Source organism: Melospiza melodia, chromosome 18, assembly GCF_035770615.1.
Source record: "Melospiza melodia melodia isolate bMelMel2 chromosome 18, bMelMel2.pri, whole genome shotgun sequence".
Classification (NCBI taxonomy): Eukaryota; Metazoa; Chordata; class Aves; order Passeriformes; family Passerellidae; genus Melospiza; species Melospiza melodia.
In genome coordinates this window covers 16483866-16498100 of record NC_086211.1, presented here as the reverse complement: position 1 = coordinate 16498100, position 14235 = coordinate 16483866, and the positions used below count along the sequence as shown (strand labels likewise).

General features: G+C 47.4%; 2 protein-coding genes across 29 annotated transcripts in view; one reads left to right on the top strand and one right to left on the bottom strand.

Annotated features, from left to right (window-relative positions):
- Nucleotides 1-803: 803 nt before the first annotated feature.
- MRPS34 (mitochondrial ribosomal protein S34) lies at nt 804-2830 on the top strand. The gene is made up of 3 exons (XM_063171403.1): nt 804-1189; nt 1270-1312; nt 2140-2830. The coding sequence occupies exons 1-3, from the start codon at nt 872-874 to the stop codon at nt 2415-2417; spliced, it is 639 nt and encodes a 212-aa protein (XP_063027473.1). The 5' UTR covers nt 804-871; the 3' UTR covers nt 2418-2830.
- Nucleotides 2831-5431: 2601 nt separating this feature from the next.
- Nucleotides 5432-14235, bottom strand: part of MAPK8IP3 (mitogen-activated protein kinase 8 interacting protein 3) — a 71944-nt gene continuing 63140 nt past the window's right edge. For all 28 annotated transcript variants that reach the window (XM_063171365.1, XM_063171367.1, XM_063171373.1 and 25 more), the window contains 7 exons: nt 13970-14118; nt 13024-13195; nt 12810-12923; nt 11540-11578; nt 9752-9931; nt 9359-9502; nt 5432-8337 (listed from right to left, as the gene is read on the bottom strand). In XM_063171365.1, coding sequence (XP_063027435.1) covers nt 8216-8337; nt 9359-9502; nt 9752-9931; nt 11540-11578; nt 12810-12923; nt 13024-13195; nt 13970-14118 — 920 coding nt within the window. In that variant the 3' untranslated portion in view covers nt 5432-8215. The remainder of the gene's footprint in view (nt 8338-9358; nt 9503-9751; nt 9932-11539; nt 11579-12809; nt 12924-13023; nt 13196-13969; nt 14119-14235) is intronic.

The following is a 14235-nucleotide window of genomic DNA, read 5'->3' as shown; positions in this document are numbered from 1 at the left end:
CAACTTAATCAGCTACCTCCTACTTACTCCTATGCCCCTATCTTTTTTCAAGAGATGCACCATATTAGTCTTAAGAGCATTGTCAGGCTTTTTAATGTGTGGTTTACTTTTTTTAGTGTGCAGCACACATGAACACACCACTTTCTCCTCACACATTGATCTTGGCTGCTGGAAAACCCCACTCAGTATCCTGAATGCCTTCAATATAAGACTTAGCAGCAGTGCTGGAATTGCTGTTCTTCCTTTAATTTAAGATACAGATTTCAATTAAAAAAAACCCTTCTGTCAGATTTAATTTACCAGTATTTAGCCAAAATCCAAGGGCTGATCTATGCAGTTTTTACTTAAAGTCTACTCATTAAAAGTGTAGTCTCACTGTGCTGGCATTCCATGACTGGAGCAGCTCAGAGAAACTTGTCTCATTCCAGTACAGAGTTCCACGACCCGGCTGCTGCTCGTGGCCCAGCCTCTGATTGAAGACGTAGGCCAGACCTGTTGCTTTAATCTTCCTGAAACCTGGTTTACTCAGGTTTTGAACGTTACCTGACATAGCTGAATCTGCTTAGATTTTTCTAAACCAGACACTGTTGAGATGAATCTCAACCAAGCCCGGCTCCCCCGAGAGCCGCCTAGCACACAGTCCCGTCAGGCCGCGCCTGGCCTTCCGGCACCGGCAGGTCCGCAGCACAGCGAAGGGCCGCGGCCTGAGAGCGCCCGCTGCGGGCGGCCGGGCCGCGCGGAACGCTGCGGGTGACCCTGGCGACGGGCGGGGCGACTTCCGCGGGGCCTGGCGCGGCTTCCGGGAGAGGCGGGAGCAGCGGCGCCAGGCGCGGCTCTCGGTTCTGCCTGCTCCGCGCCCTCGGCCGCCGCCATGGCCCGCAAGAAGCTGCACCGGCCTATCGCCGCCATGGCCAGGAAGATCCGCGAGTACCGGGCGCTGAAGGATCGGCCGCGGGACTCTCAGCGCTTCGCCGTGGACTACGAGACCATGCGGCGGCCGCTGACGCAGAAACGGCTGCCCGTGCGGGCCTGGGAGGACGTGCGGAACGAGAACCGACTGTTGGCGCTGCTCTGCCGCCTGCCGCGCTTCGGCGTGGGCCGCACCGTCACCCGCAAGTCCTGGCTGTGGGCGCACCGCGAGCCCTGCTACTGGGTCATCACCAAGGTGAAGGCGGACTACACGGCCGAGGTACCTGCCGCGCCCTGCGGAGCTCCCGCCCTCCACCCCGCCGCGACCCACCCTCAACAGGTTCCTTTTTTTCTTTGCAGAACATGGACCATGGAAGAGCTTGGGGCTACCTGACCTTCAAAGGTAAAACCAGCTCGTTTTCCTACACATGGGGGCAGAGGTAGAGAGCACCGGGAGCGTGAGGGTGGCGGAGAAACCGCAGGCTCCCTGACTGGGAAATTTGTTTTTCTCACATCTTATGGGAAAAGAAGTTCCTTGCATTTCAAAGGCTGGGATCTAGCCCCTTCACAATGTCTTTCCAAGGAATGCTGTGGGAGACTCAGTGCAGTATGACCTTGGGGAACAGCAGCACTAAAGGCATATTAGATGAGCTGACAGACTGTTCTGAGACTTTCAAAGCAAGACACAGTATGAGCATGAGGGCATTCCAATTTAAATTGTCTCTAAAAAGGAAAAAGTGCAATGGCAATGAAGTTGTGTTACTGGAATTTTAACTTAATGATTGGAGTTCTATGAGTGAATTTTCCTTTTTAGAGCTGCTTTATATTAAGTATATAATTTTCCCTTACTGGAATTACTGAAATAGTACTCATTCGAAGGTTTTAAGTTGTTGCCACTTCTAACACTTAGTTTTCCAGGAAGCTTTCATCAGTGTAGGGAGAAATTACTCTTGTTCCTTAACCATGGAAATGGAACTTGAGAGAGACAAAGCAAAACTTTAAATTAAGAGAGGGAATGACCCACTCAGCTGGAACCTATTTCTATTTCAATTCTCAAGGACAGAAGTGAGATCCTGTAGTATAGCAGGGAGTAACTTGTCCAGCCCTTTGAAAACTCTGTTGACTCTTGCCTTTTGTAGCATATTTGGTGCCAAAGAGTCAACACTTGCTGTGTCTGGAGGCAGTTTTATGTGCTGGTGTTACCCACTGGTGTTCATCATCTTTTCCCAGGCAAAACTGAAGAGGAAGTGAGGGAGATTGACAAAGCAATGTACCATGACTGGCGCATAGTGCCCAAACACGAGGAGGAAGCCTTCAAGAAATTCATCCCAGTGCCTGAGGTGACTGTTCGGTTCCTGCCATACCCACCACTGCTCCGAGCCATGATCCTTGCACAGTGGCAGAAGGAGGGAAAACCAATCGTGGAAGAGCCAGTTATTAATCTGGAGGAGGGCCTGGCCTCTCCCCAAGAGTGGGCAAAGAAAAAAGCTACTGGGACACCAGTATAGAGACTTCTTCAGTGTCCTAAGCATCCCACGTGCTCTGACTACCTGTTAGAAGCTCAGTGCACAAAGGGTCTTATAGACCCCCTCTGTGCCCATTGTCCTAGGATGTTTCCAGCTTTTTCCTCAGCCCTGTACAGTAACCTCATCTGAAAGGGAAGATGCAGATATACTCAGATTCTTCTTCCATAACTTTGGTTACAGTGAGCAGAGGAGTCTTCTTGGTTCCCTGGATAGTCTCTAAATACACAGCTTCAGCTGCAGCTTCAGCCAGCTGCAGTTCTTTGGAGTATAACGTTTTTTATATAACTTGAATCCTGCATGAATCACAGAAAAATGACTGTAAATATCACAGTATTTCACAGAGCTGTGAAAAAATGTATCTTCAAACGGAAATAAATGTTAATTCTGCAGCACAATTCTAAGAAAACCCATGGGTTTTTCTCAATGCCGAGACATTGTGACAGCCAAATGGAGAGCCATTAGCTCAGGCACAGCATCTGGTTCTCTGCAGAATGATCTGTTACTAGCATATGAAGGCAGTGAACAAGAAGTGAGGAACCTGACTTCAATACTAAGATAATCCAAAGCTATCCATCTCTTACTCCAAAAGATGGCTGTCAAGAGATAGAGGAAATTATTTTCGTTCTGGTGATGCAAAGGAGGTGGGATTGGCTTTTACCATTTGAAGCCAATTGTAAATTACCCCTGTTCCAGGGCAGCATGTTGCGAACGTTAAAGCATGCAGCTCCTGAGCACAGTTCATGGTATTTCATCTTCTCTTGCAGTGGCTGCAGATGCTGCTGCTGTGTCAACGGCTGTTGGAGGCTCTGGTCTGGGTGTGGGTGGAGGGAGCACAAGAGCCGTTCAGCCCTATATATCAATTCCCTGCAGAAGCAACTGTTTAGTTCCTGTGTCTGCAGATAGTCAGGAGGTGGTGTTCCATTTACTGCACCATCATGAAATCACAAATAGCCTGAAGGGATTTAGTGAGGGAGGGCACCAACTGGACTCTGCTCCACCCAGTGTGTGTGGCCTGGATGAAGCTGGGAACATGTGGCCCCAGCCAGCAGGAAATGGCTGCAGGAGCGCACAGATTGACATTCGCTAGCTGTATTTCCATAGGGTTCCTCACCAGAGGTTCCTCACCACAGGCTTCGCACCATGATTGAAGGGTTAAGATGCTATGGGATATGAAGGAAGGCTTATCTTGTGAGTTAAAAGCTGGTTCTGTGACAAGGAACAGAACTGAGCCTGCCTTGTTGTGGCAGGAGCACTGCAGAGCATGTGCCAAATCTACTTCTCTGGCTTCAGAAGGAATGGGAGAATCCAGGAGAGGGAGAATCAGGAGTAATGTTAAAGGCACGGTTTGAGGCTGTGAGCCTTCCCATGGCAGTTGCTGTGGCTGGAAGGTAAGTTTGTCTGATTCCTAGTCTCCACTGCTGGACACTGAGCTGAGCTGTTGCCTTCCTGTCTGCACCATGATTGAGGTACTACTGAACACAAACCAAGAACAAGGGAGATTAAAGGGAGGTGTAGTTGTGAGTCAGATGGGATGAGTAGAACAGTCTAGTCCTCTGTTCTGCACAGCTTCCATCTAAATGTAGCACCAGCAGAGGAAGTGTCTCCCTGAGGAGGCACACACAATGACCACAGAGGGCAGACCCAAGTGCTGGTCAGAGCAGCCCCAGAAAGGCAAGAAATGACCCATGATCAAAGTATAACAGGGAGCCAAGCCAGCAGCAAAAGCAGATGGAGCTGATAAGGCACAGACTCACCCAGCAGCTTGGGTGAGGTGGGATCTCTGAAGATGACGTAGGCAAAATCCAGCCCCCTGGGTCCAAGGAGTCGATCCAGGAGTGGCTGGAGACTGACACAGTTACATGTTGAAGATCTCAGGTTGTGCTTCAGTGAGGCTCCTGGGCCATAGGAGGAAAAGGCCCCTGTAGAGGTGGGGGTCTAGGTGGCATCACAACAGTTTGGACCTGCTGGTGAGCTCAGGGTCATGAAATGGATGTCTTCTCACAGAACCCTGGACAGCCTGGGAGCCTTACCCTGATAGTGAAGGTCCCTTCTGGGAAGCTGCACAGCCTGTTTGCCATGTGTTGGATTCCATGCCCAGAACATAATGTGAGTTCTGATGAGCCTCCCAAACTTGTACATTTCCTCACAGATTTTTTACCAGCGTGGGGGGATTGTTTGAAGTGTGTTGGCCCTGATCTGCTTACTTAGCCACCAGACATGACTGTACTTCACCCAGGGCCCTGCTCAAACTGCTTCTGGCTTTTTGGAAGGGTGCAGGCTCAGGAATTTAGGATGGATCACAGCACACATTTCCAAACCTCATTTTTGAGGTGCCTCCATTAACTGCAGAGGCATTGCCAGTTGTACTACACCCTGGCCTGTGGCACACCACAGTGCATGTGTTGGTCACAGAGGTGACTTGCCTTAGGGCTCCCTGCTTGGGGCTCCTCCTTGATGCTCCTTGATGCTCCTCTCCAGTCTTAAGGACATGGTTCATTGCCATGTGTAGCCCTTGAATCATCCCATTCTACAAAATAACTATGAAGGTGTCCAAATGGTGCTGGGACTGAAAGGCTCCCTGCAGTGAAATGATGCTGATTTCCCCAGTGCCTGTGGGACTGTGAAGTGCCACCCTGTACTGTGTTGAAAACTGACCTGATGTGCTATCCCTGGCAGTTCACCTGAAAGGGCCACCCTGACTAAAGTTCCAGCAAGCCAGCAGGTGAATGCTTCCCTGCTCCAGCTTCTATTTCTGAAGTTGTGCCACCTTATATTTCCACCTTTTATTTCTGCTGCTGGTACAAGCTACAGATTGCACTGTTGCTTGGTAGACCAGCCCTTCTGCTCTGACCCTGTGAGCCAGCAACATTTCATTTCCTGCCACTGAAATGCTCAACAGGGAACAATGGAGCTGCATTCCCACCCTTGCAAGTGTCCTTTTAAAGACTGAGCAGCAGTCCCAGTGCCTTCACAGGAACACAGCATGGTGCCCAAGGTGATGTTAACATGTTTATTACATACAGAACAGATACGGTTTATTGTTGACAGCATAGGGGACAAAGCATGGGAACATATTCATACAGCAGGCTCTTTACAGAATGCCATCTTCATACCAAACAGCGGAGTTTACAGGCCTTAAGACACTTTTAAAAATCATTTTGTAACATACAAGATAAATTACATACATCACAGTGGAGATATGACAGAGAAGCATACTGAAGCTAGTTAGTTCTCACCTTGATGCCCAGCAGCGATCCAAGGACACGGGAGCTATCAGCAGAGGCTGGGTCTCCCCCCTACAGCTGCCCCTCTGAGCCACGTGCTTCTCTTGGAGGAGAACATGGCATTGAGCTGGAAAGGAATCTGATGGGAGATTCCCGTGTGTTGTTAGGGCCCAGTGGGTGACAGGAGATCAAGTGCTGTCCCTTCAACTTCTCCCACCAGATACAGAACAGTCGGTGGTACAAATGTTGCAATTCTAACTTTCCTATAAAAGAACTGACAGAGTTAAAGAACTGAACCCTACCAGGGCTTCTTTTTCCCTTCAACTAGCCCAAATTCTGAAATTTGCCTGGCCCTAACTGATGAACTATTACATGACAGTGGAATCTGTGCTCTGTATGTTATATTGTTTACTTCACCCTGTGTTGGGAGGGATCCAAAGAGGTCTTCCTAGCAGAAAGCATATGGCAAAAGTGAATGAGAAGCCTGGCATGGTCAGCAGTGGCCCAGCAAAATGGCCCTGGTGAAAGGTCCCCCAGCATGCAGGTGGTGTCTCCATGTATTCCTTAACCTTGTGCCAGTCACAGAGTCCAGTATGTGTATGCCTGGAAGATGCCCTCCGGCTGGATTCCTACCTTGGGGAGGAGTGGTGTGATGGGTGCATGTCACCAGCACTGCTCACATGTAGCATGGGCACCGCTGTGGCTGGATGAGACCTCTGTTCACCAGAGATGTCACTTGCCTTCTTGCAGGGAATATGTAAGCCATGACCTTTCCTGAACTGTGGATACAAAAATTGTTTAGGTGCTGCTGTGTCAGGAGAGATGCCACATGTTAGAGCATCCCCTGGGAATATGGCATCCCTGCAGCACACCGGGATCTGCAAGCCTGGTCCATGGCAGCAAGCACAGGACACAGCAGGGAGCTTTCTAGGAGATGGAGGCTTGCCCAGTTGTCCCCATACTGTCACAAGGATATCTCTGTGAACCCTGGAGTGCTGTACAGGTCAGGCAAAAAAACAAGAGGACCACCAGGAGCTTCCAAATTCATCACTAACAAATGCAACTTGCCCTACTTCTGCACACCCAGAAAAGAGTGTTTCAAGGGATGTAGAATTTGTCATTTTGGGACAGTGTAAGAAAGGGAGAACACACCATTGCCTCTACACTTGGAACTTTCATATTCTGCATCTTGAGCTCAAAACCACTTTCCCTGGCCCCAATTTTTGCTGCTTCTTTTGTAAGCAGAATTCACATGCTTCTTTTGTAAGCAGGATTCAGCATTGCTTAGACAGAAAGGGCTATCACCACTTTTCTTGGAGGCTCTCAATTTTTTCCAGGAGTCAGAAATTTCCAGCTTTTCAATCTTCTTACTAGCATAGTTAGTACTTGTGATATTAGGTAAAAGATGTCAGGAATCTAGCCTCAATTCTTTTTGTGTGTGACATCAGGTGAGACATAGCCTTGACTGCACTTGTCCTAACCAACTGCCAAGTCTCTGTTTTCCAAGTCTCTGTGAAAAAAGATCTCCTTCCAGCAGGTCCTAAAAAGGAGACACAGCCTTGAGATGAGGCAATCTCAGTGTTAATGCAGAACACACAGCAGATCAACACCATCTGCCCCCACCTGTCTTTTAAAAGCCACCAAATGCAATGCAGAGATAACCACCACATGAACCTTTCAGAATGAACTTAGGAATTCTTTTCTGTATGGCTGTTTTGGAAGGGAGAGGCAAGAAAACCCTTGCCTTTTCTTAAAAAAGCAGCATTCTGGTACCCTTTTGCTACTACAGCTGTTTGGCCTTGACAATCAAACACCTATCTTCTATCTGAGCCCACCAACCAATTCTCTTGGGACACATAAAGGCAGGCACCCAGCACATGACTGATGAAGCAACAGCAGCAGCAGAGGAAGGGACTTTCTCCCTGCAGAGACGAAGATGTGATCCCCACATTAAGACTGCTGCTGCCTTCTCCAGCCCCACAGCTGAAGTGCTGCTGAAACTATGATGCTCTTTGGAGGCTTCCTTAGAACCCTTCGTTGCTCTAAGTCCAGAGAATGTTATTCTGTGCTTAAGGGTGAATAAGGATAAGATGATGATACTGGTGAACTAGAAGGATTTCTGCTGGGGTGCTGCAGAAGTGATTCACCATCACTGCTTTGGCAGGGAATGCCTGGAGACACACTTCATTCTCATGCAGGTGGGAATGAGGCAACCTGCCCAAGAACCTGAGCCACCCCCCTCCTCCAGCTGCCCCTCCTGACACTGGGCAAAGGTCTTCCACAGTCCTGGCTCCAAGCTCCCTCCATGGTGTACTGCCATGTCTCTCCTTTTAGATCCAGCTCCAGAGCAGAACAAGAACCTAACCACGCCAAAAGCATACGGGCCCGAGTTGAAAGCTGCGAGTTCAGAGGTTCAAGGGGGTCACAGTCCAAGGCAGGAACCGTTGCAGTTGTCCAGGGTCAGTTTCCAGCAGGAGTTATAATGCAGGCGTTTTGTATGTACATCGTGGCATTCAGGCGGGAGGAGGGACACACATTGTGGGAAAAGAGGAATTCTCACTCAGGGATGTATGATACCTGCCACACAATTATGTGGCTCCGTTCAGCCTTGGAAAGTACTGGCTTCACCTGGGTGGCATCTCCCACATTCTCTTCTGTCTCATCATCTTCTCCATCCCCTGAAGAGACAACACAGAGAGTAAAAACGGCAGGAAAGAAAATGCTCTGGAATACTCTGAAGAGGCCAATACCCCTTTTAGAGTCCCAGCAGTCTGATAACAGACACTGTGAACTGAGATCTTTCTCTCTGCCTGGAGAACATTTACAGCAACCCCATTCTTTTCTGAAGCTAGACTGCATGGATGGGACAAACTAGCTTCAGCAGCAACAAAAACCACCCTTCCACCCTTCAGGGAAGCTGATTTTACACACAGAGCACTCTCAGCAGCAAGGGTAATCATAGTGGGGCAGCAATGTTTGGACCCAGTGGCACAGATGCATTTGTTCTTTCCAAAGCGATTCATACTGATGCTATTTTATGATAGTTTTAATATATTTGTAGGTTTGTAGATTGCTAATGCATGGCTGTATCTCCCAGCACTTTTTCTATCCTTTTCCCCTACATTTTAGAACAGCAAACTAACCTTCTAACATATTCCTGAAATACTATTTATATTTAGTCTTGCTTCTTTAGTCAACCAAGAACATCTTGCTTTTTACCATGCATCATAGACGTAACAAATGTGGGGCAAAGCTCTTGGACCAACTCCAGTGGGGCAGAACCTGGGGAAAATTACCTAACCAACTGCTCTTCTAATTGGACAATATATGTTAAATATGCTAATTTGTTTAACTTACAAAAGGGTAGAAGTCCTGTATCATGTGTGTATATTGCACCTGGAGGCCTCCAGTTAAAGACCTGCTTTTATATTACTTCCTATATTAACATCATCTCAAAACTGTGTTGTTTTGTTCTCGATTTTGTAGGCATCACTACAGCCGTGTGGCACTGCAGCCACAGGGCACAGGTCGACAGCCTTGTGCTGTGCAAGGAACATCCTTATTTGCCCTCACAGCCAGATGCAGGAGAAGCAGTGTGGGGCTTTTCTGCTTTGGTTCTCCACAACAGTGATGCCTCACTCCATAACCACCGCTGTGCACCCACTACCTTTCCAGATGCCTCCCACCAAGGGGACTTACCAATCCGGAAATCAATATACCCTTCTCCTCCACTCAGCACCAAGACATTCTTTAGCTTCTGACCCTCCGTCTCAGTGGCTGCTGTGCTGGGGTTCTCCGAAGGGCTGTCCAACACACTCCCATTCAGGGTCGCAAGGACATTGCCTAGGAGAGGACAGAGGTGCTGTCCACGTCTCTGCTCAGCCCCCACACAGTTCACATGCACACAAACACATTGTGCAGACTAATTCTTTCTGCTAGTCAAATCTGGCAGTCACTCCAGTATAAATACAAATGTGGGAACCACAGGAAGTGTCAGCCATGGCCTGGACCCTAATCTGCTGCAGAACAGCTCCAGCCCTGCTACAAAAGGGATGGAGGGATAAGCACCTGCTGAGGGGGAGTTCTGCTTACCTGGCACAGAGACAAAGAACTTGACAGCATCACGGTGGCCATGGAAGCAGAGCTGTGCCTGAGCCATGGAGCAATAGGGAATGAAGCTGCTGGCAGATTTGTCACTGTTGTCATCACCATACACATGGATGACCCCACCAGAGCGACTGCCCTCTCCAGAGGTTGGTGAAGTCTTGTTGGCTGGAGACAGAGCAAGAACACCATCAGTGATAGCTATGAGTCCCCTTTACAAAAGGGACTCAATCAGAGAGAAAACTCATGAGCTGTGAAGAAAAACCTTTAAAGGTGCAGGTCTCTTTAAAGGCCTTTTATGAACGATGTGATGGAGGAGACCACAGCAGATTACACAGTCCCTCTCTTTTAGCCTGAGGCTAGATTGGTGTCACCAACCAGCAGTAATCCTGTCCAGCCTCCAGAAATAACCCACTGTCCTAGGATCAACCTTGGTCTTTTGTAGCTGGCAGGATACCCAAAGTGTCCACTGTCCCCAGAAGGCAGCTGGAGGAGAATTACTGCTCTGGATTAGTGGCATTGCTCAACTTCCTAGTCAAGTCCTTTGCTTATGCCCAGTAATGAGCACACATGCTGCTGAAAGCAGTCTCTGGGTCTGGTGAAGCCTCTCAGCCTCTCAGAGTCATCATAGAAGTGGATGTCCTTCCTCATTTCTTGATTAAACCATGACACCAGATTGTCAGCTAGTCCAGCCATGAACATCTTTCTGATGCTCACCATCCACAGCTTCCAAGGAGGGCTCAGGGCCCTGTATCCTTCCTGACCAGGCTCCAAGAATGTGACAGTTTCCACTAATGAAGCAACAGAGACCAGTGCTGTCAGCTCAGGGTGGGAGATGCTTTCCTTCTGCATGCACCCACATCAGTACAACAGGAACAATATTAAACTAGGCAGCTTTCACTTTTCTCTAAAAAAGTTAATTCATTCATTATTTGTAGTTCTGTGAATTCATTCATTATCTGTAGTTCTGTGTTTTAACTTTGGGTCAATTTCAGTTACGTGACTTGGACAGAAGAGACTTTTCCCTATCAGGCTCAAGCCAGGAAAGTGAGACAAATACAAATACTTTGATGGAGGAATGAGAGTTAATGTGTGTACAGTATCTGGCTTTTTTTCTGCAATTAATATCAGATGCTTTAAAAGGAGGAGACACATGTTGATAATGCATCTGGACAGATACATGAATGTTTTTGAGTGAGAAAAAAGAGCCTTTAATTTCTGACCCTGGAAAGGCATGAATTTGAACTGAGATCCTGCCTTAACTGGCACAAACCTAAACAAGTCTTCATGCTAATCAAGTCCCCTTGGGTTCAATCTCTTTTTGGATAACTTACAGCTGACAGGTGCCATAGCACCACCTGCCATTGGCCTGAAACTGATGGAAGGAGCATCACTGGAAAATAACGGATGACCCAGGGAGACCTTGGAAGAACACTCTACTCCTGGTTCCTGCTTCTGACTGAATGAACCTTTCCTGTCCCCATCTCAAACTGGTCAACCACAGAAAGGGAACCACTGTTGAAGAATAATTATCCTTAACACAAAAAACCAGAAGGATCAACAACGAGATGGAAAACATTGTTTATAGCTGTGGGAAATAAGGATATTTACATGACTGTCTCTGGATGCTTTTCTCTAATGCAACTTAAAACAAAAGAGTGATGAGGAAAAATGGATGGAGAGAAGTTGAATGGCAGAATGGAAGGTGGGAGAATGACTACATAGGAGGATGGGTGCAAAGGAACGACAGCTGTGGAGGGGAGGCAATGGACTTACCCCGGAGCCCAAGGAGTTGGCCGCGGTGGAGGACTACAGCTAGGCACAGGCAGGGAGTGGGAACACAGAGGGGCATGGGAAGTGACGGGCAGGATGGGAGAGAAGAAAAAGGTGGTTACTGGGAGATAATTTGAGGGCAACAAAAATAGTATAAAGCCTAGAGAAACCACTACAGAAGCTCCTATTAGTTGATACTAACTCTGTTCTTGCTCACTTTGCTCTTACCATGCAGGGACAGACGTGGTATCTGAGGTGGGAGAGGGACTGTGTCACAAGGATCCACTGCTATATTTTTAGTGAGATTTCCTTGCTTACCACATTTTTACAGGAACACACAAAGATAAAGCAATTGGTTTACAGCAGGGAAAAAGTTTAACTCAGAACAAGGACAGCAGCCTTAAGACAGAATGGGCTTCAAGAGGAACTCAGAAACAAGACCAAAATTGCAATGACCAAAATGCATGAACAGGACTGTGTCACTGCCCTCCTGGTGTGGACCCCAGACACATCCAACTTCATTGCCCTCAGGAGACCATCCCAAGTCTGACTTCCAGGAGGATTACAAGAGGTTTGCTGTTTTTACACAAGAGGTATTTGTTTCTCAGCTTTCCTGTGAGCATTGGTGAGAAAACACACATTTGGCTGCTTTCTGTTGAGAGCAATTGCCATCACTCTCAAATCCTACTTCCCCATGGTGATCTGGATAAGACCTTCAAAATAAGATGCTGACAGGCAGGTTCAGAACAGGACTAGTAAGAGCTTCAATTAAACTTCCAGCTCCAGAGATTCACCTATTTACTCTTACTGCTGGGTCCCCTCACCAGACTGGATTTGGTGTAGGATACCTATTTCTAGTTGATTGATAAAGCTGAGCCCTAATCTGAGTAAATGGAGCTTTTCTAAGCTCAGTTTTTGGAAAATACTGCTACAGAGACATTTAGATGACTAGGCCAAAGTGGAATTTCCAAGGAGATCTTCCTGGTGCCTTCTCATCCCATGACCTCCTTTTGGTGACTTACTACAATTCCCAAAGCTTTGTTTCTCCTGTTTCACAATAGCTACAGAATCAGTTCACATCACTCTGCTCTGTCAAGGTCCAGGGCTGCTCATACTCTGGGCTCTTCTCCCTGAAATGGCTATGATTAAAGGGTGTCAAATATCAGGAAAGCATCAGCCTGCCTGAACCACCTGCCATGCTGCACAAATAACACCTAAAAGCTGCTTTTTCTTTAGGAGAGATGCAGGAGTACTTTGAATAAATGTCACTTACTCTCAGTCAGGGGAATGGAGATGACAACACCGTTCCCGGTGCCCACCCAAAGGCGGTTGCCAGCAATGAGCAAGGCTGTGATCCGCACAAAGGAGAAGCCCAGCTTTCCAGTGCCTAGGAAGCACGAATGAGAGTTGGGTAGTCAGTGGTGACTTTGGGCAAGGTCTGCTTTGGGCAAATTCTGCCTTGAGCTCAGTAAGCAACAGACCCTCACCTAGCATCTTGCTGACATAAGGCTCAATGTCGACATCCTGCAGATGTTGATGGCTGTGGGCATGGTAGAGCCTCAGCGTGGAGTCCAGGCGGATGGAAACCCAGACGCCATCTCCAATCCATGCCAGCTGTCGTACCTGGCTCTCCCGACGAGGATGGGCATCAAAGGATTTCTAAAATACCAATGTGAGTTCACAGAAGTTTTGCCATTATCTATACTCCACATATACACATACTCAATTTTCAACTGAGATCACTTGTTTGGGTTCCAAAGATCTTGGAGAAGCTGTGTTAATGCCAGCTGATCCCAGCAGTTCATTACTGTACACAAAAAATTCTTTGCTTGAGCAGCTGTCTGGCAGGTTTGCAATTAGAATTGATGGTCTTTTCAGACCACTTCAGGAGCAAGAACATTTAGACACCAAGAGCTTTCAATGTACTTGACAGAAAAGGAAAACTCCAGGATAAATTCCAAAGACCAAACTGCTTTGGCTCACTAATGTGAACTTCAGATCTAGCACTTCTTCTCTCCTCAATCAGAATTACGTCAAGCATTCTCAGATTTGTACCACGACCACTGTACTGATTTTCACCCAAAAGGCTCTAAACATTGTTTTCTCTTAATGGGATCCCAGGGGCTAACTGTTCTGTTCCTTGGTGCCATAATGCCTAAAGATGGAGAAGCCTTAGATTATATGTGAAGAGACACTGTAAATCAAACACCTATGTTTGGACAGTACATGGCCCCACAGACTCCCTAGTAAAGGCAAAGAAAATTGTCAGTTTATACTTTCTGATAGAATTTGCTCTGCAAAGGGAGGAAGGAACAAATAACCCCTGGCAGATTTGATCATAATATGACCCAGACTGACAATCTTGGTCAAGAGCTATTAAGAATAAATACAACACAAGTGTGTGCACACATAGACACGTTTGTGCTCTCTTACCTCAATCTGCATTGTCTTTGGCTGGATAACATGGATTTTGTTCTTGTAGCCACACCAGACTCTATCGTAGACCACAGCCATGCAACGGATGGAGTGGTGAGTGTGGCCAAGATCCATCAGGTGGTAATTACTGAGATCCCACTGACCATCTGAGTTAAAAAAACAAGTGTAGAAAGATGCATCTCCTCCATGACATGTAAGGACATTCCATACAATAGAATCCTCTACTTTTCTATATATATGTTGGTATACAGGCTTAGCTGATA